We start from the raw sequence: 26,546 nt of genomic DNA, 5'->3' as shown, positions 1-26,546 counted from the left end.
AGTACCATAATCTTTAACCCCCCCCCCCCCAGCCCCCATTGTGCATGCTCAGAGATTGAAAGGGCACCATGGGATGACAAATATAAGACAAAAATGATTTTAAAAAAGGATGCAAGAGTGAAAACAATGTAGGAAGTAAACTTTAGTTTGACCACATGCAGCTAAACTATAACACTATTTGGAATCATTACTGCTAGTTCCTTTTTAGTGGGTTTTCAGTCAGTTTGGTCATCAAAAATGTCAACTCAATGAATTTCTTGGATTTCAGTCATTACTTTCCCTTTTCTGAATTCCATAACAGATATGTATATTTAGGCGTATGCACTACATACAAACTGTCTCCATGCACAAACCTTTTAATTGAGTTCAATCAAATTTAATTTCTTTCTTTTGGCAGAATAAAATTAACTCGACATCTTTTTCAAACTCATTAAATTTCAGCCACAGCTGGCATCTTTAATGTGCATTACCCAAGCTGTTGTGAAGGCCAAATTTAATTTGATTTTAATAATTTAAAAAACTCTCCAGTAGAAATCCCATGAGAAAAGATTTTTGAGTGGGTTTATAAGGCCCTGTATGGCCCGGGGAAAGGAGGGCATATATCACAGCTTCCTAAAGCTGCTGGGCCCTGACAGCAGAAAGGAAACTCAGTAACAGTAACTCACCAGGGGGAAAAACTGTCTTCTGGCAAATATATGTGAAATCTAACCTTTTCACTGGAAAACCATTACAGCCTGAAAGGACCTTCCTCCTAAAATGTTATGCTGTATCACAAAATCAAATACTTTTCCTCACTGATCAATACTTGACATGAAAATTAACACATTCATATCTTAAATTTTCAAGGAATCTGGCACGTTTGACGTCTGATGAGGAAATACAGTGGATATGCTTGCATAATTTGGCAATTCATGATGAGAAAAGGCATTTTTAAAGACTTTCTTTTTACAGCATCTAAGTATTGCCTGCAAAAGAACAATATACAGTGAATGAGGGGAGTAGCATTAATGGTCTCCTAAACATCAAATGTCCCCTTTCTAATAATGCGGATCCTGTGAACCAGTAATCATACAAATAAAGAGACTAAAAACAAAAAGATACAGTCAAGGTGATGACATTTGCCGTACCAGACTACAGTTTTCTGAAGACTCTTCATGTGTGGATGCGGCCATAGAGACAGCATTGGGATTCGATGACCGAAGCACTGATGTGTCTCAAGTTTAGAGCGATGATCAGAGTGCTGAGGTCACACAGAGTGCTGAGGGGCAGGCTGCTTCAGTGCAAACTGAGTCAATGAATGGACATGTTGGAAAATATTTTCAAATTAAAAGACAACTGAGTGGATGTAATGGATAAAAAAAAAAAAAAAGGCGTCTCCGTAAAAGCAAGTCATGAAAAACAGATTTCATCTCAGATGTACTGTATGTGTGTGTGTGTGTGTGTGTGTGTGTGTGTGTCTGTAAAAAGCATCACCACAGATGACGCTAGTTTAGTTAATTAATCATATCTGATACAGCGTGATGTGTCGTGACCACACTGTATATAGGAGCCATGTGTGACCGGCGCTAATGGTAAGCTGTCGTCTGGTTGAAGCAGCAGCAGCTGTAGCAGCTACACTTAACAGGCCTGCTGCTGTCTAATTGATGGATCATTTTGCTCTTAATTTGACCTCCTAAGGCTGGTAATGCCAGGCTGTTCCTCACAGTGTACAAGCTCTTACTGTGCTATTATACCCTTTGGAGAGAAAAAAAAAATACAGCTGCTCTTCACTGAAGAACTCGTACGATCTACTTTAAACACTATATACAGATCCTGTCGCAGCCAGGTAACCCTCTGAACCTTTTTACTTTTTAGCGATGATGACGTAGATTTAAGTGACTTCGACGTGTCCCACAGGGTCTCTGTCAGATTCGGGGTCCCCTCTGAGACTGTGGATGGTAGTTAGAGGGAGAAAAGACTCCCATGCAACCACTGAGAGAGGAATGGACTCTGTCACTCTCAGTCAATTCATTCAAAATGCCAATGCGCAATTGATTGCGCATCTCTCGCCCTGCGGGGCTGCTCCCCATCTGATCAATATTATCATTATCCTTTTTATGCTGTTATGCTCTCGGCCCCCGTGAACTGATGGCCCATATTAGGAGAGAGATACGCTGGCACTTGGAGGTGAGCAGTGAGCAGGGGGGCAAAAGAGGAAGGGAGTGTGCTCTCACCTGCTGAGAGCAGCTGGAGGAGCTCGGCAGCGGGAGAGGGCGCGACCCGGCAGGGACCACTGTGACACGCCGATGGAATTTTTTTTTACAACTGCTGTCAGGCTCATTTGTATATTTTATGAAGCAGTTACAGATGCTGTGCTGTTTTACTGCTGCGTATGCAGCTCAGCCGGGTGGCACTTCAACCACAGCGCTTTATGGTCAGATTATCTGTAATATCAAGGCTTTAATGACATGGAATTACTCTTGCTTCAATTATGGAATTGCAAATGCGCCGACAAGAGCAGAAGACAGCGATACATGGCTAAATACACCGTGGATCAGTGATGTTTGCGTTAAGAGGCTGTTATTGTGTCACTTTTTGGCACTACTGGACTTGTTTTCTTCTTCTACTGACACAATGACGCCGACAGATGACACCTCCGAGATGAAATGCTGTGACACAGATGAAGCAATGAGCAAAAGAACATATCTGAACATGCCCGAAACAATGTCTAACCCACATTATTCTACGCCACTAAAATAGTATAGCTTTATACATTTTTTTTTCTGTTTTATTTTAATATTCCTTAAACCCGGTAGCTATAAATGTAAAAGGAAAAGAAACCAAATCCCATTTCCTCTTTTTTTTTTTTTCAACCTGAAGCTAGTATTTCTTCTTAAGTTTAACTTGTAATATTATTAGTAGTAGTTTGTAGTATTAGTATCATTAATACTATATATTACTGTTCAGAACAATAAAAATGTTTGGTCCTTTGGTCCCTTAGGGGTGAAAGATTTGCAGTTCTACTGTTGCTAATGGAAACCTCAGTGACCTCCAAGAGTCATAGTTCTGCGCTTGCTGAGAGAGACGGTGAGAGAATAAGAGAAAGAGGGAAAGAGAAAGAAAGTCTGTCAGTGGACAAATAGAATAGCTTCTTTTTTTCCACTGTTTTTCTTGATCTTCAAGTTTTAACCCTCATTTGTCCAGTACAGTAAAAGCCACAAGCGCCTCTTTCCTTATATATATGTGTATATAATATGTATATAGAAATCTATTTGTTGTTGCTGCTTTTTTGTTTGTTAGTTTGTTGCTTAATTAACAATTCAAGTCTCAACAAGAAAAAGTTCTGTTGTTCAGTCTCATCACATCTTTTTTAAGTTTTTTTTTTTTTTCTTCTCGTCTTTCTTGCACTGTGCCATCTGTTACTGTTAAGTCCCCCGGTGAAGCGCATCCTCCTTTTTGCAATCTTCTTTTTCTGCCGTAACCTATATCTTCATAAGTAAATGCTGATATGTCTTCAAAAATTCCTTATGTGTTGATTTTTTTTTAAACATATTTTTGCTTTTTTCACGTGTCCTCTAAAACCTGAAAAATAGAAGAAGAAGGAAAAAAAGAAGAAGGCAATTTCAGTGCTCATTAAGCTGTCATTCCAAAGATCCACTTCTTTAAACTTTGGATAGTTCATATGGCTTTATTATATCAGTGAAATGGTCTGGAGAGAGCTAACCCACACTGGCACACCAATCAATCTTTGTCAATCACAATGATGACAGATTTCCCCATAATGAATGCGCCTGCTGTGAGGCATATGAAATCAACCCTTATATATATTATATCTAAATGCCCGTAGATACATAAACTCTAGAAATATTAAAATATTCAGCTTTGACAAATAGATAAAAGTAGACGCTCTTAAATTCAGCCAATCTAAAGAAGCAGGGAGGACGACGCTTAAAACAAGTAACAGGGCTCACCTGTGCTGCTGCAATGAATACTGAAGGTAGGCTGTGTCAGTAAGGGCGGCTGGCATCCTTCGGTCTCTTTAGCTGCACTTTCAACCTCTTCATCCCAATCTGAAAGCCATTCATGGCTTGAATAGCTGCCTGTGCACTAGCAGGGTTGTCGAAGCTCACGAAACCTGTGGAAAAAGTACAAGTTCATCAGCCCTGTTGAGAATCAAGATCATTATGAGGGAGAAAAACTGCAGGAAAAAAGTGTTTTTAAGGTATAAACAAATATCTCTCGGTGTTCTCGCTGCTTGATCAACATGGCGTGTCTGCCTCCTGAAGAAGTCTAGATGGCGATGTTGAGACAGGTAGCACCTTCGGGCTGCCGAGCAAATGCTCAGTGCTTGTGACAGGGTGCTATAAAGTTGTTTTTAAACTGAAAACAGGCTTGAGGGATTCTTTTTTTTTTTAGAGTTTAATATGTCCACAGTGTGTTAGAATTAGATTCCGACCAGCTGCTTGTTGTTGCACAATTTCGACCTGTAGCAACAGCTAAAATAACCGACCATTGTGGGACTCCAGATGCAACAAGTGAGGGGGTGTTACTGTCATGAGGCATCACTGTTGCGATCTTCTCTCAGGGATGACAGTTTTTGTAATATCAGGCAGTTCTGTGATCCTTCAAAGAGACATGTAAGAGAGTAAGACATGTCAAGAATATGGTGGATAGGATGGAACTGCTGATTTTGGAGGATTTAATGGAATATAGAAAATCTGTATCATGATCAGGTCATGCCTATAAATATTTTCTTTTATATATATATATATATATATTTTTTTTGACATAGCTTTCTGACACCCCCAAAAAGCCCAAAATACAAAAATGAATGTGCACAAGTCCTTGTGCAAAGTAGTCCGGCCAAAACAAGAGCAAACATAGCAGTTCCATCAAGATACTACCCCTCCTCAAAACTATGCTGAACATCCTGTTTTCATCATCTGTAAAAATAAAGCCTTGCAAATTCAGTGACCAGAAACTGCAGTGGAGTGTGTCTCCGCTTGATGCGATCCCATGTGTCTGTGGTGTCATTAGGAGCAGCCGATGACCCATGAAAAACAGCAGGAGTCTCTCCACGTCCACAGCCACCTGGGAGACATGTCTGCCTGGCCTGCTCGGCTCTGGGTTGGCCCATTAGGGCGAAGGCTGGGAAGCGCGGAGGAGGGCTGAAGGTAAGTCTGAAGGTAAGTCTGAAGAAAAGTATAGAGGCAGGGAAAGGAGGTGACCTCCTAACCCACCATCAGGTTAACACATTCGGGCTGGGAGCGGGGAGGAGATGCAAGCTTAGAGCTCTAAGCCCTCCGCTCAGTCCTGTCACACATTACACGTGTGCTTTGTCTCTTACTCTCCGTTTCCTCGTCTTTTGCACACCATCAATCTAGGTTTATCCCTTCTTTCTCCTCTCTAGATTAATTACACCAGTGTGCTCCCTGTTTCCCCAGGCCTAACATTATGTTGTAAATGCATAGTGTATAAGTCAATACCGCAAATAGCTCTTCTTTCATGAATTTATATGTTATTAAGTCCCCCCAGGGAGACAGGGCGGGCGATCAATTTTGCCCAGGGTTCTGCTCTTCCCTGAAGTGAAAACAAATGCTGATCCATAATTGTCCTTTGCCTTCCTTCCCCCACCCCCGCCATCCCCATTCTGTATCCTCAAAGTTGTTATAAGCCCTGGGGCTAGTTGGTGTGTGCTGGCTGACGGAGCTAAAAGGGACGGGAGGCGCAGAGGTGCGTGAATCACCCTCAGCAGTGAGGGTATTGACAGATATTGGGGTTACAGAACGGTGATGTGGATGCTAATACAGCACGTCAAAGTTTTCAGGTTACACAGCTGCCAAACAGAAACAAGGACATGGGCTCTGATCGACTGCATCATGGCTAGTTTGGCTACAATGTATTCAGCACATTTTCTACAGCACTGATGCCAAAACACAACAGTCATCAAGATGCAAATTCAGGTCAGTCAGTCAGGGGTAAGATCCTTCAACCCTCTCTGTCTGGGTGCTGTCAAACATCATCAAAGTTTACAGCACTGGAAAAAAACATTTGTTCAACAAATAGTTTGGTGCGCAGTCTGAAAATAAAAATGCTTATTAATAATTATTGTGAAAATGTAACTTGCACTAAGAAGCTTCACGCTTTAGCTGTGAGTTTGTAAAAACACAACACCCACAAACGTCTATTTAAAAACATTTACAAGACATCAGACTGCAAAAGCAAACTTTGTTTTGTGCAAGAGAACATTGCTCCTGAAAACAACCATTATACATTTCCCTTGAGTGTATTGATGCAAATAGGCAGTAAGGTAATTTCCCCCTGTATATCTACTTCTTTACATATCAGACATCATAGTAGAGGCCTGTGCACCCAGACCTGCCATTACTGCATCTGCATGTCAATGGTTAATAAATACAAAAAATATATAATCATACCCAAAGCTCCATCTAAGAACAAGTCAGGAGAAAATTGTACAGAAAAAGCAAAAGGCCCTTAATCTTATACAACGGTATAACTGTGTGTGGTTAACCCGATAGCTGCGTGTGAGTGGCAGTGAGTAACACACCGAAGCACTTGCTCTGGTTGGTTGCCCGGTCCATGAAGACCTTAGAGGAGATGACGGTGCCGAAGGGCAGAAACATCTGCATGAGTTCATTGTCTCCAAACTCCTGTGGCAGGTGGTAGATGAACAGGTTACAACCCTCTGGACCTGAACACACACACACAGAGAGAGAGAGAGAGAAAGCGAGAGAGAGAGAGAGAGAGAGAGAGAGAGAGAGAGAGAGAGAGAGAGAGAGAGAGAGAGAGAGCATTGGTTGGTGAAGGATCGAGAGAGAAAGACAGCTGTGAATTTGTCATTTTGATCTATGTGGTCTCTCGTGTCGACTGAATTAAGATAAGTGGAAATAGATTCGCAGGACGTCTGTGACATTATCAGTGATAACACATAACTGTTCTTAAACACACAGAGATAAATTGAAAGGTTTTTGCATTGATTTGCTGATACTCAATGGATAAGGGCGGATGTGAACTTTCTATTTACATTTTAAAAACCTTTCTGATTAAAAATAGGACTAAAGCTAGATGATGGATAGAATTTTCCATCTAGCAACTATCTGTAGAGTGATCAATGTGCTGCAAAAGAAATCTAATCTAATCGATCAAAACTAATCAAAAGAGCTTTTAAAAAAGAAAGAAAGAAAACCTGTCATAGGATGTGCAAAACAGATGGCCTGATTGCTTCATATGTGGCCTTCAATCATACTTTTGCACCTCCTGTCTGACACAGTTATTTCTAACATTGAAAACACATAGCCAATACTAAATGAACTGCTGTTACTAATTCACTGCAAAATACACAACATCAATGCAACCTGAATGAATTATTATTGTGTAAACTGCAGTAGGTGTAGGTGGAAACCATTCTTGTAACCCTACTTTCTACATTGTCATTATTTTAATTTCCATCTGGGTTGTCGTGACTATTCTCCAAGCTAGGGATTTTATTATATAAGCTCTAATTATTACTTGTGAAAAAAAGGCATAGGGCTATGTAGATTATATGTTACCTATTTTAAAGATGTACAGAATAATATACATTGTTCAATCATTCTAGCACTTTATATGTATCTATTACCTATATTGAGATGTGAACTGCATACACTAACATTGTTCTCTCAGCGGCTCTATTTATCTATTACAGAGAATGAGATGTGTACAGCGTTAAAGTAATATTCTTCTCTCACGCTCACATTCTTTATATATCTATTACACAGAATGAGGTGTGTACAGTGCTAAAAAGTAATATTGGTTTCTCATGCTCATTTGCTTTATACGTCTATTACACGGGATGAGATGTGTGAAGCGTAAAAAAAAGTAATAATGTTCTCTCACCCTCACCTTCTCTCTGCTGCTGCTGCTGGATGACCTGGGGTGGTTGGGGCAGTGTCTGGCCAATGGGAGTCAGCGTGGTGGCTGGGTAGATCGCTGCAGAGAGAGGTAGCGAGAGAGATGGAGAGAAAGGGGGACGAAAGAGTACGAGAGAGAGAGAGAGAGAGAGAGAGAGAGAGAGAGAGAGAGAGAGAGAGGAGTGTAAAGACGGGGATCCGACAGAGAACGATGTCAAGGATGCTGAAGGACGAGCCCACAAGCATAACATGTGTAATTAAAGGCTCTCTGATGTTATGTTCTAAGGCGCTGTCCAACACTATCTGAATACATACTCATACAGTACTTAACCCTGCAGTAATTGTCTCGTAGCTGCTACACATTTAGCAGTTACGGCGGATTATAAAAAAAATCACAGAAATACGGCGTAGTAAACAAAGCTGTCTCCCACCTGTGTATTGCTGTACTCCAGTGAAGGCTTGCTGGAGGGTGTCAGCAGCCGTGGGGCTCTGGGTGGAGTAGGGTGGCAGGCCGTTGGTGTACAAAGTCTCCACAGAAGGGTGTCCGTTGGGCTGATGAGGGATGCCGGTGAATCCGTTGACGATGGGCGTGACGATGCTGGGCACGGCGGAGGTGGTGATGTTGGCTGGTGGAGAACTGAGGCCTGCTGGGAAAAAAAGGTGTACCGTTAGTGGCTCTATCTACGTAGCTCGACATGATACTACAAAAACAGTTGTAATGTATTAAGACATAGGTACGTGTACACATGGACATGCTTTCCTACTGTGTACAGAGAGTAAACGCACCCCAGCACAAGATTTACACACACACACACACACACACACACACACACACACACACACACACACACACACTCGTACTAACACACTCGCACTGCATCCACTCTCTAATGCAAGGACACGGGTGCGACGTGAGTCTGTCACATATCCGCCGTTTGTCGTGACACATCCTGCAGGATAGCAGGGAAGTCAACCTGTGAAAAATTAGCCTGTCTGCAGTGGTTTTATGATACCCTACTGGCTCGTACAGCTCAAGATGATGAAACCACTATGCAACCTCTGAGAGGAAAAAAAAAGAAAAAGAAGAAAAAAAAAAGAAAAGATCCGGACTAAATAGAAGATTACAGCGGTAGATTTGCTTGAACGAGCAGGTAGCAAAAATACAAAGATGCCTCTTACTTTTATACGTCATAAAAAAAGACAAAATAACAACAGTTGGCAGTTTGACAAATGGGTGGGTCATAACATATATAGTACATGCCTGAAAGGCAGCTGCAGGATGGTTCATGAGTGGAATTGAAATTGGATGCTCCCTGTCCTCTTTCATTCAATGCATTTTAAAAGGACCCTCCTTTGGAAAGTGTTTCCAATTATGCCAGGAACATCAAAGTACCCATTTTGAGCAAAATCTCACTGTGTGATGGTCTCTCTAAAAGGGCTGCTCTGGGGCAAAGCATCCAAGTTCGTTGAAGTACAGCTCCCCTGAGGACCACCTCTCAATCTGGAAACCCTCGCTCTGATTGGACAGAAAGCCCAGGTTGTCACGGAAACCCTTCAGCAGGCCATATCCACACAATCTGATGCCTGAGTAAAGAACCCCCTGTGAGAGGTGGTCCAGATAGGGTAAACAACCACATCCCATATACGCATAGCATTCGCTGAGATTTATGCTAATGCCACAGTAAATATTCTGTACATCACACGCTGAAACCTCCCACCACTGAGTAATATCATCTACATATCCATATGGAATTGCTTTTCTTTTTCTTTACGTACATTCTCTCCTCTCCTCTCCCTTACTCTCCTCTCCCTGCTTCAGCATTTAACTCATGAGGAGGCTGACAGTCAGACAGGCAACTGCAGTGACCAGGGGGAATTGCCCGGGTCCAGTGAGAGCTGTTGTGTCTTTTGCACTGGTTTCCTTTTTAAGCCTCCCCACGATTGCTTGTTTCCTGCGGAGCTGTGATGAATTAGACTGCAGCTTCAGCCCATTCTCCTACCAGGACCCAGGAGACTGCCGCTCCTATTCTGAGGGCTAGAGACAGCTAGTCTGCTCGGGCCACACGCACTCTACTGTACCGCCAGATAATGCACCCTCTCCATCATCAGGCAAATTCATTTTCCAAGGCTTAGCACTGCTGTGGGAGCGCGCGTCTATGTATGTGTAGCAGTTGTAGTGATGGTAGGAGTAGCAGTGGTAGTAGTAGGTGGTAGTGTGAACCCCTTACATGCAATTACATAAGTTCTAGGGTCAGCAGTTGGACATGACATCTGTGGTGAGGGAGAACATGTGACAAAAGTAACAGATTGAGGCCACCGAGTGCAGTCAGGTTATCATGCTGGAAATGTCACAGCAGGGAATAAGCATAACAATCACAGTGTAATAAAGACAGCATTGATATTGTAGTGAGGCAAAGCTCTGAAACATTTATCCACAATAACTAAACTGAATAGTAACAAATACTACAGTAGCTCGGCTGTAAATGGATTGGATCACAAAATGGAGTTAAAGGAAAAGACAATAAGCAACACCATGGCCGATAAAACACTGATTACATGAGAAACCTATTTATGTAGCATAGTCATCATCTTTAGCCTCACTATTACAATGACCCAATATTCAAAATGAGCAGACCCTGAGAATGTTCTCCTCAGTTGAAATGGGAAAGTATTTCCTACTATACTGAACTAGAAAATAACAAGACATTTTCATTTTATACCTCAGTGGACATTTAGTTCTTGCATTGTGGGAAAGTGTATTCATAGCCTGTTTACAATGCACACATGAGTGTGTGTGGATGTCAGTGTGAGCAGTGTGTCTTGGCCTGTAATAATGACATGTGGTTCCCCACTCTGGCATGGCTGAATACAAAGCTACGGGACAACAGATTACATATTCTAGACAGCGAGCAACTAACTATCACTTCTCCACTCTTAATACTGCAAGAAAGTGGCCTGCACTGCAAAACAGTACGGATATGTGTATGTCAGATTTATTTATGTTAAGGAAGCAGAATTACATTCATATTCTTGCAGCCTGCTTCTTAGAGGGGGAAAACTGTTGATTTGCTGCTTGCCATGATTGCTTTCACGAAAGAAGTCTTCACATGCGACAGAAGCATTTGTTATGCTAATTATACATTCAAATCAACGAGCAATGCTATACCCATACTGGAGAGTGTAGTCATTACTAGCACAAGGGCTTGTCTTTCGCTGGAGCAAGTAATAAGCACTCAGAACAGATGCTTTCTTCTAACTGATTTAAAATGTGATGCATTTAGACTCAAAGAGAAAATGTCTGTCTGGTCCTTAAAAGTGTGAATAATAAATCTGAATATGGGAAGGGTAGCTTTTTAAAAGGCCAGTTAGTTTACCAAGAAAAACTATGTGACTTTGAATACTTTCCCTTTGATTACTAATAAATAATTGTGAGGCAAATAAGATGCAAATGCACTTCCAAATTAATGTTTCATTGTGAAGTTAAGTACATATTTAAATGCACATTAAAATACAACTAAAGCGAGGTATAGTCTAGTAGGTATAGTTCTGTGTTAAATAATAGATTGATTTGATTCTTACCAATAATGTCATCCACAACTGCTTGTAGAATGTATATTCTTTTCACTTTAAGGCCCTGAAAAACTACAGTATTTTCTCAATCAGCTGCTTGCTAGAAGTGATAGGCTCCCACGGGAACACACAGAACTCTGTTTTGGTTGGAGATGTGCATTTATTTGGTGGGCTGCCAGGCCACTGTCAATCACCCACACAGGCCTGATGCTGCAGATTAGATGATTAATTTTTGACTTTGATAGTTGCTTATTTACCGGTAGTAATGAGTATTCAATGTAGTGGAGAAATATAAAAAAAAAAAAAGTTTTCAAGGACTTTATGACGTTACGTTTTAATTAAACACTGGTTGATATCACAACAAAGACCAATGATGTGCACTCCATCTGCAGTCTATAATATGAGGGATTTCTTCTTGGGTAGAGTGGGATTAGTACCTTAATTCATTTATTAAATCTTCCTCCTGTTTGTCATCTCCACTGTGGACTTTGTTAGATGTTTTTATCACATATCACACAAAAATCCATCTCGTCAGGCTTCAAGGAATGCGTTTGTGTCTGAACAACCAGCAGACCGAACCAATCAGCGTCCGGTGGGGAGCTACTGACAGCTACGGGTTGGTTCAAAACAACAATGGTGAACGTGATAGACAGATGGTTCATCCAATCACCTGCCAGGTATTTATTTAAAGAGCCTGAGCTTTTTTAAACAGTTTTCTAATGACGGCTTCTCAGATGGTTCTGTGTAACAAACCTTCTGGTGCGACAGGTTAAGACACCGCACCACTGCTGGTCAAATGTGGTATATCCTCCCTGAGAAATGTGTTGGACAGAGAAAAGACATCGGTCTCCAAGTATACAAATACACATTCATTCCATGTGATGTTAACGATAATTATAAAGTATTTGTGATTTTTTAAAAGTGGACTATGTGAAACTCAAACCATTAACCTTCAGTATCAAATGCAACGTAGGCCAATGTACTAAATAAAACTTCCACACAACAAAGCCTCTAGTGCTGCCTGCTCCACTCTTGAGGCTAAAGTACATACAATGCATTGTCCATACCAATGTGCCTGACTTTCAGATCCCTGAGCAGTGCAGCTGGGCAGCTTGTGAAGCTCTGCTGCTCGTGCAAAGCTCAGTTTTGCTTACACACATCAGGTTTGGTCCGGCCGAGAACTGCGGCTGTGCGCTCTGAAAGTAGTCGCCCGCACCAGGAACAGGGATACCTTTTGCTGTTGCAGAACTGTCCAATTGTGCTCCTGGGATTTGATAGTTATGCAATAGGCCTGATTTAAACTGAAAGGGGGTACCTTTATATTGGAGAGACAATAGCACACTCGAGCAACTGGACATGTTTCTAAGTTGATATCTTTGCCGTTGAAGATAAAATGATTGTAAAAGTAATCTTGGGAAGAGTAAAGTCTTTAAAAAAGCAAATACAGTAAATGCATTTTTTGCTGGAAGTCACAGCATCAGTTAAGACACACAGGTGTTCATTTCCTCAGCTGCTTCATCTGGCTCTGAACACACAACAGCATTGTGTTCTGTTCCAAATAGCTTGGTGTGATACATCACTAATAGCAGTAAATCTCTGGGATTCTCATTCATTTTCATTAGCCTGCCCTTAACATTTGTTTGCATTAGACTTGGCCATTAAATATAAAATGTGTGTATAACATGTATGATGCGTCGCAAAGGACAGGTGCACATATTGAGAAAGATCACTGTGTCAAACAGCTCATTAGCTTCATGGTGTTTGTCACCATGGAAGTGTTATGCATCAATGGTGTATCCATGCACAAATCCAGCAGGGATGTTGTGGCACATCCAGCCTGCCTGTTTGAGTGGGTTGTCTCTGGCTGTGGAGCATCTGCAGTATATTTTGTGGAATATGTACATCTTCAGTGTAGAGCAGCAACAGAACATTAGAGTGACTTTGATTATACACTTCTCACATCCTAACAAAGCATCCTTGACACGACATGTTCCTCACCACATAGACCCAGCAGGATCGACATCTCTCTCCATTTCTCCTTTCCTCTCCTTCCTCTTTATCTCCCTCTCTCTATATCTTCCTGTTACTTTAGCTCTGCCTCTCTCTCTCCCTTGTTTTTGTTTCCCTTTTATTTCTTCTGCAGCACTCAGGGTGCAGCACCTGGTGAACATTATTTTCAAAAAGCATCATCATGCATCATTGTAAGGATACATGCTCTAATCAGCTGAACCATCTGGCAAACGGCTTATGCACCATCAAGCTTAAATGCTTTGCATCTGTTGATCAAATGGATGTCTCATTGTTTTCAGAGTAACACCCTTAACCTCTGAGCCTCTTTGTACTTCGGCTTGCTGTCACAAACAAGACTTTTTATGTTACAGAGGTTATACTGATCATTTGAATAAAAGATTAATGTCACACATTTACCACAACATCAGGCAGGGTTTTCCATCTATTAAGCTACTATTGGAGCTTTATGGTAATGCAAAGCCGTGTAGGTAATTCAGAAAGGCGGTAGTCTACCTGTCAATTGGCAATTGCTCTCATTTTGGAAGGAAATGGGACATTGACCTTTCTATCTTTTATGTTTTTGTACAATTGACACAGCTGCCAAATGTCAGAATTCATAGATTTGTTTAGAGCTCTAATTTGGTTGATCAAACAACTTAATGCATAATGTACACCTCTGTTGAAGCAGAGAAGCACCCTGCGCACAGACCCTAAAAACAGTTTCTGATATTACAATGATTTATTCCACTGACTCGTGGCAGACATCCTACAGTCTCTAAATAGTGTCAGAGTTTCTTGGCCTACTTATACAGACAGCCTTGCCAGTAATGTTATGTATTCCTTCAATGAACTCTAAATAAGTCATGGCCACAAGTGTGAAAAACAGGGGGAGAGAAAAATAGCTGTGTATACCAAAGCTACACTACCACTCCTGAAGCTGCTGACAGCCACACTCAAAGTAACGAATGAAGAAAGGGGAAATAAAACATATCATATTTATGATAGTCCTTGAGAATTCACGAAAGCCATGCTTTCTCTCAAGGATTAATAATATATTACATTCAATAATGAAAGGTAATCAGTCGACTGTGGTTAAACAGAAGCATGTCCAAAAGCAGATCCTGTAAATGGCACTACTTCACACATCAGATTCACAGACTTTAGAGGCACTTAATTCTCTTCCTTTCCTCCTGTCTCTGTATGAGACGCAAACATGTTTTTTGTTTTTTTTGCTTAAGCCAAATTGTTAGCTCCTGGAATTGCCAATTGAAACAACATTGCCTTACATTTTCCTATACAGTTTTGTTTAGCTTTCACGGAATATCTAACAACATTTTGCAATTTTTCCTTTAGAGTAAGGCACTGATTTGAACTTTTGAGAAGTTACAGTTCAAAAGAGATACAAAGACAGCACAAACAATACAATCAGACTGGAGGATAAAGCCTCACACACACACACACACACACACACACACACACACACACACACACACACACACACACACACACACACACACACACACACACACACACAGACTGAGTTCCTTGCAATACGGTTGCACAATCTTTCATCAGCACTATCGTGTTGCAAAATATAGGTATGCATGCAGAACACAAAGATCTGAATTGCCATACTGTCAGTGCTTTACCCATCAAAATAAGAGGCTTCTCAGCAAGACTGAACTCCACTTTTAATCACTGTCTCTGATTGATTATGCTGGCCCAAAAGTGCACACTTTGCACTGAAAACATCACCGTGAATATTTGACAAATGGATCTCCTCTCCAGATATATTGCCCAATGTTAAAAATGATTGCAGATGCAATGTACACAAACAGCATGTTCCATCATCTCACTTGATGTACATGCGTTCATTTGGCTTGAGGTGGATACATTCGTGATTTAAAGGTTAATCAGGGTCCTGTAGCATTGATTTACACACCTGGTCTGCTACCTGTCCTGTTCATTACCTCCGCCGAGGATGTTTTCGGCTCAGTTTGCCTGTCAGTTTGTCTGTCAGCAAGATTACTGAAAAACTACTTGCTCGATTTTCATGAAACTTGGTGAAAGGGTGTAGCATGGGCTAAGGAAGAACCCATTATATTTTGGAGTGGATCCGAATCACAGGGTGGATATACACATATTTTTCACCTGTGTTAACATTGCGAGATAGGGCGTTTGTGCTGCATTCATGTGATATATCGGAAAAATTATTTTCCAACTGGGAAACTTCACACTGCATTTACATTGTGAGATAGGGCATGCCTTGGTGAAGGTCTGCGCTCTCCGAGTGCCATTCTAGTTTTAATGCAACTGGCTGTTGTGAAGTAAATGAATCAGAACCAAACAGGATTTGTACAATAAAATTGTCCTTTCTTTGTGTCTGTGGATGAAAAAGTGAACAGAATACCAACTTAAGAGAATATTTTACTTCCCCACAGGAACCACAGTACAGAGAGAATTTGATATAGTGCAACAAATTTTTTAGTAAGGATCCCTATGATGGCTGTAAAGGCAATCTAAAATAGGCCTTGTTGCACTGATGGCGGTTCTCTCTCTCGTACTGATTGGTTTAAAGTTACCAAAGTCATCACCTTAAAAACTCAATACTGCAGTGTTGACAAAGTAGGTGAGCTGAGCACAACAAAGACTTGGCTACTGTATTATTTATTTCGGCTCGTGCTTTTGTTGAGTGGAGAATCTTGAAGTTCCCTCTGTCTCAAGGAAAATGAAGCACTGCTGAATAAGCTAATGTTATGCAGTGGGTAGGTATTTCAAAGTCCTTCCCTTTCCTCTGTAATGTATCTGCATAGGAGGTGTTTGTTATGGAAAACAAAACCAACTGAATGCAGATCATGCACAAGTGCTTCAAAGCGCAAGGTCAAAATACCACGGGGAAATTAGCGCCTTATCTGTAAACTTACTTATTGATATTCCTCATTCTGCTGTTGCTATCCACAAATATTTTCTGCATTCACAAACAACATAAACATACGCAATTGACTGTATTTTTCATCTTAGCCGTCTCTTTCTGTCCAGTGGAATCATTTCTGAATACCAGTAAGAGGTCACCCTTCCTTTTGGCCTTGCTGCAGCTCTAGTTTTATTCTCGCGCACACACACACACACACACACACACACACACACAAAAAATGTATATTCCAACAGACATTATCATATCATAAAAACAAAAGTTGACCTACAAGAGCCTCACTGGCATGTACAAATGCACGCACCCACACAAATCCTACACGCATTTACAGTAAGACATTAACACAAGCATACACAAGATCCTGCTCGTAGCATCACTAACCATCCCTCAATCCACACACACACACACACACACACACACACACACACACACACACACACACACACACACACTTACAAGAAGAAGGGAATGAAACTAAGTGCTCACCCAGGGCTTGATGAAACTCACCCGACACCTGGGTCATGGTGGTGGGTGGGAGGCTGTTGATGTTGAGCGCCCCCATCTGGTGGATCTGTGTGGCGGGAAAAGCCACGCTTGGTGTGAGGTAACCTCCGTGGCTTGCTGCCATGATGGCTGCCTGCTGCTGCATTAGCTAAAGAAGAGGGACACGGAGAGATGGGTGGAGGAAAGGAGGGTTGGATGGGGGGTGCGTGAGAGAGCAGGAGGGAGAGCGGGGTGTGAGAGAGGTGAGGGGAGGACAGACGGTGATGAAAAATATAGTAAGTTGGGAACGAGTCAGACAAAGACGACGGGAGAAGGGGAGTGAGAGAGAAACATAGCAAGGGTAGAACAGAGGGAGGGATGTATGTTGAGGTTGATGGATGGATAGTGCATGGGAAGTAAAGAGAAAGTAGAGCGGAATAAAAGAAAGGGAAGAAAAAAGAAGCCTGTCAACCTATGTTTAGTGAATCTGTCTATCCTCCCAGCAGGAAGCCTGTCACCAGCTGCAGAAAAGATTTAATAGCTGTCTGTTGGGCTCATACAAATCAAGGCATTGACATGTGGACATTATCTCTGTGCTCAGGGAAAAGGCAAAGTTTGCAGAAGTGTTGCAATACTTTTCCCTTACAATTGTCAAACTTCACAAGACTCTTGTTTGGATGTATAGAAATTGCACAGACGTCTAAAACTCTCCTGTTTTTCCCTGGCCCCATCTCTAATGTTTCTGATGTATTTGTAATAATTGCTGCTTGTTGCCTGAAATGCAGAGTTTAAAATAAATTAGCAGTGGTTTCTAATTATATCAGAAACCACTAGGCCCGTCTTTGGGCTAGTTTTGCCAAAATTAGATAGCATTTTGCAAACAGAATACATTTGGGGTTGGAGCTTCATTAAATGACCATTTGTTTGCCACTGAAAAGTTGCTTTAGAGACACATACATACATGCCATACACTTGCCAAACAACATTGTCTACTTTGGTTGTTTTAAGGTGTCACTGAATCCAGACCCTGAGTCATTAAAACAATATTTTTTATGCAGCAAGAAACTCAGATTCCAGACCATGTTAGTAATACAGCACGTTAGTCAAAAAATTGAAATGGCAGTCGATTTCCACCCATTGGACAATTCCACAAAGAGATAAAATCAATAGCGTTTCATTCACTCTACATTTCTACTTAGCATGAAGTGAGAGCTGAAACCATTTTCCATCAAATGCAGCCCACAGAGTGTTTATTCATGCTCACATGCACCGCTGCCCTCATAAACACACACACACACACACACACACACACACACACACACACACACACACGCACACACACACACAACATGCATGAAGAGCGATAGAGACTATTTGAGTTTCCGCACTCAGCTTAAATTATCTCTGTGCAAACCACATGCTGAATGCCTAATTCATAAGAAAATCCATCATTGCACAATGGCTTTTGCAGCTTGTGAACCACTGGGTTTACCTAGGCTATCAACAATCTTTTGCTGGCTGTGTAGCTATCCAGACCTGTGTGATATAGGCATACGAACACAGCTAGACCAACCTCTTACCCCTGTCTCTGCATCTGTTTAATACAGACATAGCTGCTATGTGTCAGGGGAGCTACTGATGGCCGTGGCCTGAGAATGACTCGCATAAGCAGAAATCAAACTCTTCTGCCACTGGCACTAATGCTAATGACGATATGGTGAGACACTGGAGGTATAGAATGCCATTCTGCTTGTATTTGCATGGGGACCCTGCAACGGAAAAGCCAATTATTTCCCCTCAGTGCCCCTGTCGGGTAACCTGAAAGCAGCTGTCCCGCTGTAGAATGCCCAGCGCTGGCATCTCATCCATTAGCCACATGCCTTGCCACTGCTATCTATTAACGCCTTTTGTCATTTGCATAATTTCAACGTGACAAATGGGAATCATCCATTCCTTTCCAAATAAGATGAATTGAGCCTTTAAGGGAGTATAGCTGCAAAAGACAGCAAAGGAACAAGAACCTAAACAAAAGCAATGACACTGAAACAAACAAAGAGGTCTAGAGGATCTGGGGCTCCCTTGATTTGGCAATGCTGTGACTGCCCCCCATTAGGATGTGAACAGGGCTGGACTTCAGAATGAAGGGTCTGACTGGGCTGGTATTACAGAATAAATACACTGCCACTCCACTCACTGTTGTTTGTGTCTTTTCTCTGGCTCTGCTCGCAGCTATAAGCGAGGACTGAGGACTGATTCTAATAAGCTTGCAGCCTATTTGTTGTGGGCCTTGTGGCCTAGCTACAAGCATGGATGGAGTAATAATGGAGTAGGAGTGAATACAAGCGTCTTCAGAATACCAGCCTCTCTCCCAATGCATGTTTTAGATAATGCAACACTTAATGCCATCTGTCAGATTGTCATGGATAACAACTCTGGCATTCATTGACACTTCGTTTCAAATTCAAATGCAGCAAATTGGAAACCCAAGCATATAATTACGTTGGAATGCAGTGGTTAATACAAACTGTCTCTGATAAAGAAAAAATTAAGAGCAGAAAGCAGAGTGGTTATGTTGATAGAGATTTTCAAAGTCGTTCCATTTTACTTTTTATATGTATATGCAAAAGAATTTCTTTTAAAAATTTCAAAGGCATTATATTCAAAAACCATTCCCGTTTTCTTTATTTATGCACGACCCAGCAGATAGCAAATGTCTCTGGTAAAGAATAAGCAGAACTGAGTCTTCATCATCACAGACACACAACCTTTTCTGCTTTCTCTTGAAAAGAAAAGGAAAAGGGAAGAAAAGGCAGACAAAAACAAGGGGGACAAAAGAGACGCGTGTGAGATGAAAGGGAGCAAAGAAAGTTGCCAGGGCTCCAGCAGCATTCATTTAGTGTCAGACATCTGCTTTTTTATTGCAACCTGATGGCATTACTCTCCCCTGGTGCCAGCAGGCAATCACCTCTTTATCACATGGCAATTATCTCTGTAGCGCTGCTCTGTGACTCGCTGACTCTCAGCTCTGTCACATGTGACCCCTTATAGCCCAACCAGCCTGGGACGGAGAGAGAGAGAGAGAGAGAGAGAAAGAAGGAGAGCGAGATACTGTACGTGAAAAAGGGAAGAAAAAAAAAAAAAACGAAAAAGAGAGAGAGAGAGAGGGAGACAGTAGTTCAATAAGGTGAACTAAAAGACTGAAGACAGAAGACTGAAGCTGAAGGGCCTCATTTATTACCTCCATGCTGGCAGGCTCTATTTCCACAGAGAGATTTAAATAGTTGTTTTTTTTTCATCTGGTGCACTTTGTTTGTGTGTAGAGCTAGTCCTCACAAGTATAATACAGCTAAACCAGGTCACACACATGCTTGTGTGTGTGTGTTTGCGTATGTATGTGTGCAAGCAGTTTATAGCACAGCTAAATGATGCAGTAATCTGGTACCATCATTTCTCATGCGTGCTGTTTGAATGTGAGTCCCTCCAACAGGGGGAGATGTTTCCTAATGCGAGTTTACAGTCATCATCCTCCCTCTCATCCACCCACACATTGTCACTATTAGCGCCAAGTTAAACCATTTTCTCTCATTTCATTTATCTATCTCACACTCAGTGCAATGCATCTTTTAGGGAGACAAGAGGGGCACAGTGCTGTAGGTCCCTTTAAATCTAAAACTTCTCTCTTGTACCCCGACACAGCATGTACTGTAGTTGTAGACCAAGGGAAGCTAAAATGGCTGTCGTCGCAGAGAGACACGGCTTTAGGAGACAAAGGAAGAAAAGTGACTTGAATCAAATCTAATCGTGTACAAATATGATGTTTGTGTCTTGAAGGGGAAATACAAAAGGTAATAAACGCTGGTTTTATTACTTGCATTCAGCGATTCATGGGAGAACTATTATCACTCACTACTAACACTGAAATAAAACAAGGAATCTCACTCTCTCGCTCTCTTTCCGCTTGTGTTTTATGAAATCACCTTTTTGCAAATAGGATGTCTCCTGTCAGAGCACACCAGTGTCTGTGTCTATCGTGAAAATGGCACATTTCTCATATTTGGCATATGTTGTCAGTGTTGTACCCCTCCAATTTGTGTTCAGAGCCCCCTCCTTCCCCTGGTTTGACTAAAATCCAATTTACTGGCTGTCAGCTCAACTCTATAATCCTATCCACTGCTGTAGTGGAGAGGTAGCTCTTTGAATTTACCATTTACTGTACTTCCTGGTTATAGCTATATATACCATCTCTCCCCACGTCTGTATTCTATACTGTGCCAGCTCCTCTTCTCTTGGCCAGTGTATATGGAGAGTAGGCGAACATGTAATGTGTCTTTGGAGATAAAGTCCTTTTTTGTGTCACTGCAGGTTTTTCGTCTTGGGGGAATATGTGTAGTTTATCTTGCAGTGAAGAAACATTTGTCGTATCATTTCAGCACATTCCCGTTGGCTACAGTGGTATCGAGGCTGCACACCATATACATGCAGCCAGCACCAATGACTGTAATGTAATCATTACCGCTGAACAAGCAGGACACCCACACTAAAGATAACTAACATTTCCCTTTATTCTACATTATTGCGTAACTAGCAGTCTGAACTGGTATTTAGATCCATTAAATAAGTCTTTAGCGAGATATGAAAACAAGAGCCTCGCTGATAATCCATTACTGCCTCTTGTGCACCCATTACTTTATCAAAAGTTAGGTTGATTTTATATGCAAGGTTGCCTTGCCTCGGAGTTCCTCCACCGACTTGCTTTATTTTGCTAAATTCATTATATGCAGGTACATGGCACCCACAGTCTCTGTGATTCATAATACTAATACAAGGAGAATCTCACCTTCACTAACATCATTCATGCTGTATAATCTTTGTGTCGAGAAACCACATACATGCAATTCCTCCTTTAGATTTAATGGTAATTGATTCTCTCTAATGCTGAAGTATCCCCCGTGCCCTTGTTACTTTCACACACAACTCAATTTCCTAGCATCATCCTGCTCTTTGTCATATTATACATGTGTATAAGAGAGAGAGAGAGAGGAGAGCGCGAAAGAAAGAACATTCGCTGCATCGTGCGTGTGAGTGTGTACACCCTTGTGTGTGTACACACAAGTCGAAACGGGTCTCTGCCACAGTAAATAAGAGTCATGGCCAACCTGAGCGGGGCACAATGGTCTCCCCGCAGACCGCCACTGCCTCCACCACCCCTTAAACATTTGCATTTCTCCACATTTCCTGGGAAAGGGCTGCATTTCATGAATGGTAATGAAGGTGGGAGTTTTACTGGGGAGAGCACAAGAGATGGCCTTGCAATTACTCTGGGATGGTCAATTTGCACATTTCACACTGGGTCCCATGGCTGTGATGTGAAAATGAGGGAAATGGATAAGCCCCCAAGAACTGGCTAACGTCAACCATTAATGCTGGCATTTAGAGACAGCAAAAAATATATATTTAACTTTAACATCCAAATAAGTACAAGAAAAAATGAATTTTTGTTCCTCCTTCTCTGTAAATAAATACTCTGCTGATGTTTGTGTATTTATGCAGTGTGTTGTGACAGAGGCCCAGGTTTTTATTTCAGCGCTGGTTGAAAAGCTTTTCTCAAATTCATTTTAGCCTTCTTAAGTAGGTGGTGCATGTGTGCATGCATGTACACGTCAGGGCTTATGTGTGTGTGCTCTGCCTCGGCAGGGAAGAAGAAAGTTTGTGTGCAGATAAGTTGCCCATGGAATATTCTGAGTCAACTGTGGCCCCTGGAGCATCTCATGGGCCCAGAGGGAGGGACAGGGGGAGGGAGAAGGGAAGGGTAGAGAAGCAGTGTGATAGAAGGTAGAGCGGGCGCATGGTGAGAGGGGCTGCATAGGGCTGTCTGAACTCATCAAAGAGCCGGGGGTCTGCTGTGTGTGTATGGTGCCATGCCCTGAGGGGGGGTAGGAGGACAGAGGGAAGCTGATAAAGGGGTTGGAGGCTACAAGCTAACTAAATGTGTGTGCGCCTACGTGCTGTGGGTAGTGAAAGTCTGAATGTAATGGCATAGCTGCACTGCTGAAGAGGAGCAGAGGACAGAGAAGGGGTGCTGATGGAAGTGATGATAGTTTGGAAAGCTAACTCACTTATGACAATGTCTACCAAGTAGGGATCCAAATGTGCAAATACAAAATCTCTATGTACTGAAAAAAGTTTTTTTACACCAGATAACAACCAAGCTAAAGGTCAAATGTAGGAGTTCCATTGTGTATCCTATGTGTCATGAGTTCTAACACATCAGTGGTTCCACCTCAGCAATACACTGAACTAGCCAAATGGGAATTACAGGTCAAATAAAAAGGATGTGTATGCTATTAATCAGCAAACATAGATACAGCATCACCTGGGACTTACTGAACCACACACAATCCTTTTTTTCATGTATGTACATAGTGATTTATTTTTATTTGTCTATTTATTTCGCTCCATTCTCTCATATGCCATGTCTCACTCCTTTTTTTCATTACATTTGTGCAATACTGTTGGATAAACTTGTCACTTTTACACACAATCCTCATTTTGATATATGTATATAGTGCTATATTTTATGTATGTCATCCCATCTTATCTTACATCTTATTGTTTCTCATTTTATCTACTATATGACTAGTGCTCATGTTGCTGAGCTGACCCGTTCTCTCACCAAATACATTTTCAATCAACTAATCAACCAATTAATTTTATTCGTCATGTGAAATTGTACAATGTACAATTCCAGTGTATTCCCATCAGCTCCTTCAACCTGTGCATGATTGATCATAAAGTGGAATGTGGCACCGGCACTCCAGGATCCAGCCAAGTCTCGGTGAAAGGACACCACAGCTCCCGACATCCTGCTGGAAACTGACGGAGGCACGGAGGCCACCCAGCTCACCGTCCGATGCCTGCACACTGGCTAGCAGGATCAGAGAAGTCTCAATTGGTGTTTTATTCCTCCATGCTTGCCTCGGTGCCCCCTCTGATGTACAGATGGAGATAGAAGCAAAGATGGTCTTGCTTGTCCACGTAGTCGGGATTGTAGCCATAGGTCGTAGCTGATAGCCATCTTTAACTTTTGCTCTGTGTTCACTCTGATGTTTACATTTGAAAGACCTCGACCAGCCAGGCTAGCAGAGTCACCAGGAGACTGGTGAGTTGAATTCCCAGACAGAGCTGGTTTAAAATCGGCAAAGTGTCCCTTTAAGAGTACACTGTATTTACAATATTTTCACAGCTTTACCTTGCTGTAAGACCATCTTTCTGACAGGGAACTAAAGCTGTAATCTATGCTCTCTTTTAAGCCTCCTTTAACAAAAACAGTAATTTTACCTTGCAGAACACGGGAGTTGCTGGTCTACTGCTGCCTCGATCAGTTAGTTTGTGTGACTTTGGTGAACCTGAAACAACCCGTTAGCGTCAGGCAAATGAAATAGCCTCTGCTAGTGTGTTACCTGCGTGCCATAGCAACCGCCTCGGTATGTACAGGCAGCCAGCCCAGGAGGGCCTATTTTATTTTTATTTTAATTAATAAATATCAATTTAAATTGTAATAGGTCTATAGCTTTCATATTGCCATACTTGATGACCACTAAGGCAGTTGTCCTCCCTCTGCTTCGCGTCAAGCCGAAAAACACCCCTTAGCTGTGATATAATCACAACATACCACGGCCTGTTGTGAGCTATTCCTTAAGTGTATGTAATCAGCCACTGTGTATGTGTATGTTAGAATTTTATGTGTTCTGTGCGTGCTACAGTACATGTGTCTTTTCAAACTCACCGCATGTGCGTAAGAGCTGTAGGTGCTGAAGGGAAGGGCGATGGCTGGGTTGAAGATGCCAAACTGTCCAACCATCTGCTGCATACGTCTGATGGTGCGCTCCTTGTCTGTGTCTGCAAACTTGACCACCAAGCTGGAGGAAGCACCCTGAGGGGGTAGAGAGAACTGAAAATCAGAGAAAAACAGCACAGACACTTAACCCTGATTTACTGCAAGCACCTTCAATGCCAACACTCAGTCAGTCAATCAACAGTAGGATCACAGTCTAACAGCATCCTCTATCCCCAAAAGGCTTTGAGCCACTTCAGGAATCATTTGCATATGTGACTGTTAGGATTTACCACGTATTTAGAGATAGCCACTAACAAAAAGCTTAAAAAGTCCAATACAAGAGCATAAAGAATGCTATTGGTTATTATTTCTGATTTCTTTGTATGCTGTGTTCATTAGCAACATTAACCAGTGTTAACATTATTATGTAGCGAGCTCCTGTAATTGCATGTCAAAATTTGTTTTGCCATTCTAGATACAACATCCTTGCACATTTGTATTATTGCAGAGAATCGTGCCTCCTTATTTTGTGGCTGGCATACATAAACATGAACCCAACAGAGATATGTGAAGAATAAAAATTTTCTGCTTATTGAGTGAACAGCTCTGTAGGCAGATGTGCAGACAGAAACCTTCTGTTCTTACAATCAGTGTTTAACATGTACAAAGTCACTTGGGGCAGAGCAGCCGCGCTGTGCATGACATACTTTATATTTTCCCCCAGCTTTCCCCCTCCAGTACAGTACATATATGTAACCTTGGTGCTCCTCCTCAGAGATAAGGTTAAAAGATTTGCAATGAACAATGATTTGAAATAAGAGCTACAATTGGCAGTGGTTCTTATTGCCCTTGGTGAATGTGTTCTTTAAAGAAAATGTTGCTTTTTAGGGCAAATTTCTCTCATTCTGCCCTCCGTTTAGCCTCCCTCTTCCTTTCATTGGCAGGAAGAGGAACACTATTACCTCTTTCTGCAGCACAATAATGAAACAGCAGGTGTGTCTGGCACACACCCTTCATTAAGAATCTTCAAATGATTTAGCACTACAGTTGACCTTTTGTGTGCTCCGCCTCTCCTCCCCTCTGCGCCCCCAAACTGGCCAATCGATCCACATAAAAGGCCGAAATATTACTCTGATCTGACAGTGTAGAAAAGGTTGTGTGTCAGTCACGATAAGAGGCCCCCTGAAATTGATGCAAGATTGTCAATAACAGTGGTGACTAGTGAAGTGCCTGGATTGAAGGTTGGGGGTTGGGGCTTTTAAAGGGGCTAAATAGGGCATTTTCTCGGTTTGGTTGGATCTGGGTGAAACCTGGCAGGAGTTGTGTTGGACTGTAGGCAAGCTGTTATAAATGGCAACTGTAATGCTAACTATATTACTATTGCATAATTCACTAATTCTGTTTTTATTTCCATCTTCCCCTTACTGAGGTCTCAGGAGTTCTGCTAATAAAGACATCTACACAGATGCTCAAAGACAAGCACTGGACCCTCTGACAGCATATAGATTTTTTCCTCTCCCTTTCTCTTTTCTCAATATTGCCCCTAGCCCTCTCCTCCTGGCTTGCTCGCTGGTTGAATCACAGGTTTGAAGGATTGTAGGTTGAGAGGCCAGTTGGTTAGTTGGCTGCCTGACTAAATGGCTGATTGTCTAGTTACTTGAGTGATTGACTAACAGGCAGGCTAGTTGGCTAGATGGTTGGCTAACTGGCTGACAGACTAATTGTCAGACTGTCAAGCCGGCTGACATCTTTAGTCCAGCCAGCTGAGTGACTAATTGTTTTTGCTTCTTGCTGTGAGTGCCATCCTGTCACACTGGAACAACAA

The 26,546-nt window shown here is 41.9% G+C and overlaps 1 protein-coding gene across 25 annotated transcripts in view; it reads right to left on the bottom strand.

The window, feature by feature from the left end:
- Nucleotides 1-3,965: 3,965 nt before the first annotated feature.
- Nucleotides 3,966-26,546, bottom strand: part of celf5a (cugbp, Elav-like family member 5a) — a 195,720-nt gene continuing 173,139 nt past the window's right edge. For 3 of the 25 annotated variants that reach the window (XM_078259231.1, XM_078259234.1, XM_078259236.1), the window contains 6 exons: nt 24,671-24,817; nt 16,905-17,053; nt 8,294-8,526; nt 7,882-7,968; nt 6,608-6,691; nt 3,966-4,114 (listed from right to left, as the gene is read on the bottom strand). In XM_078259231.1, the coding sequence (XP_078115357.1) occupies nt 3,987-4,114; nt 6,608-6,691; nt 7,882-7,968; nt 8,294-8,526; nt 16,905-17,053; nt 24,671-24,817 (828 nt within the window). In that variant the 3' untranslated portion in view covers nt 3,966-3,986. Of the gene's footprint in view, nt 4,115-6,547; nt 6,692-7,881; nt 7,969-8,293; nt 8,537-16,887; nt 17,054-24,670; nt 24,836-26,546 lie in introns of all 25 variants that reach the window. The other 22 variants (XM_078259233.1, XM_078259239.1, XM_078259240.1 and 19 more) reach the window with 11 other exon arrangements.

The sequence above is a fragment of the Sander vitreus genome, chromosome 9 (genome assembly GCF_031162955.1).
Source record: "Sander vitreus isolate 19-12246 chromosome 9, sanVit1, whole genome shotgun sequence".
NCBI lineage: Eukaryota > Metazoa > Chordata > Actinopteri > Perciformes > Percidae > Sander > Sander vitreus.
This window is presented reverse-complemented; position numbering and strand designations above follow the sequence as displayed.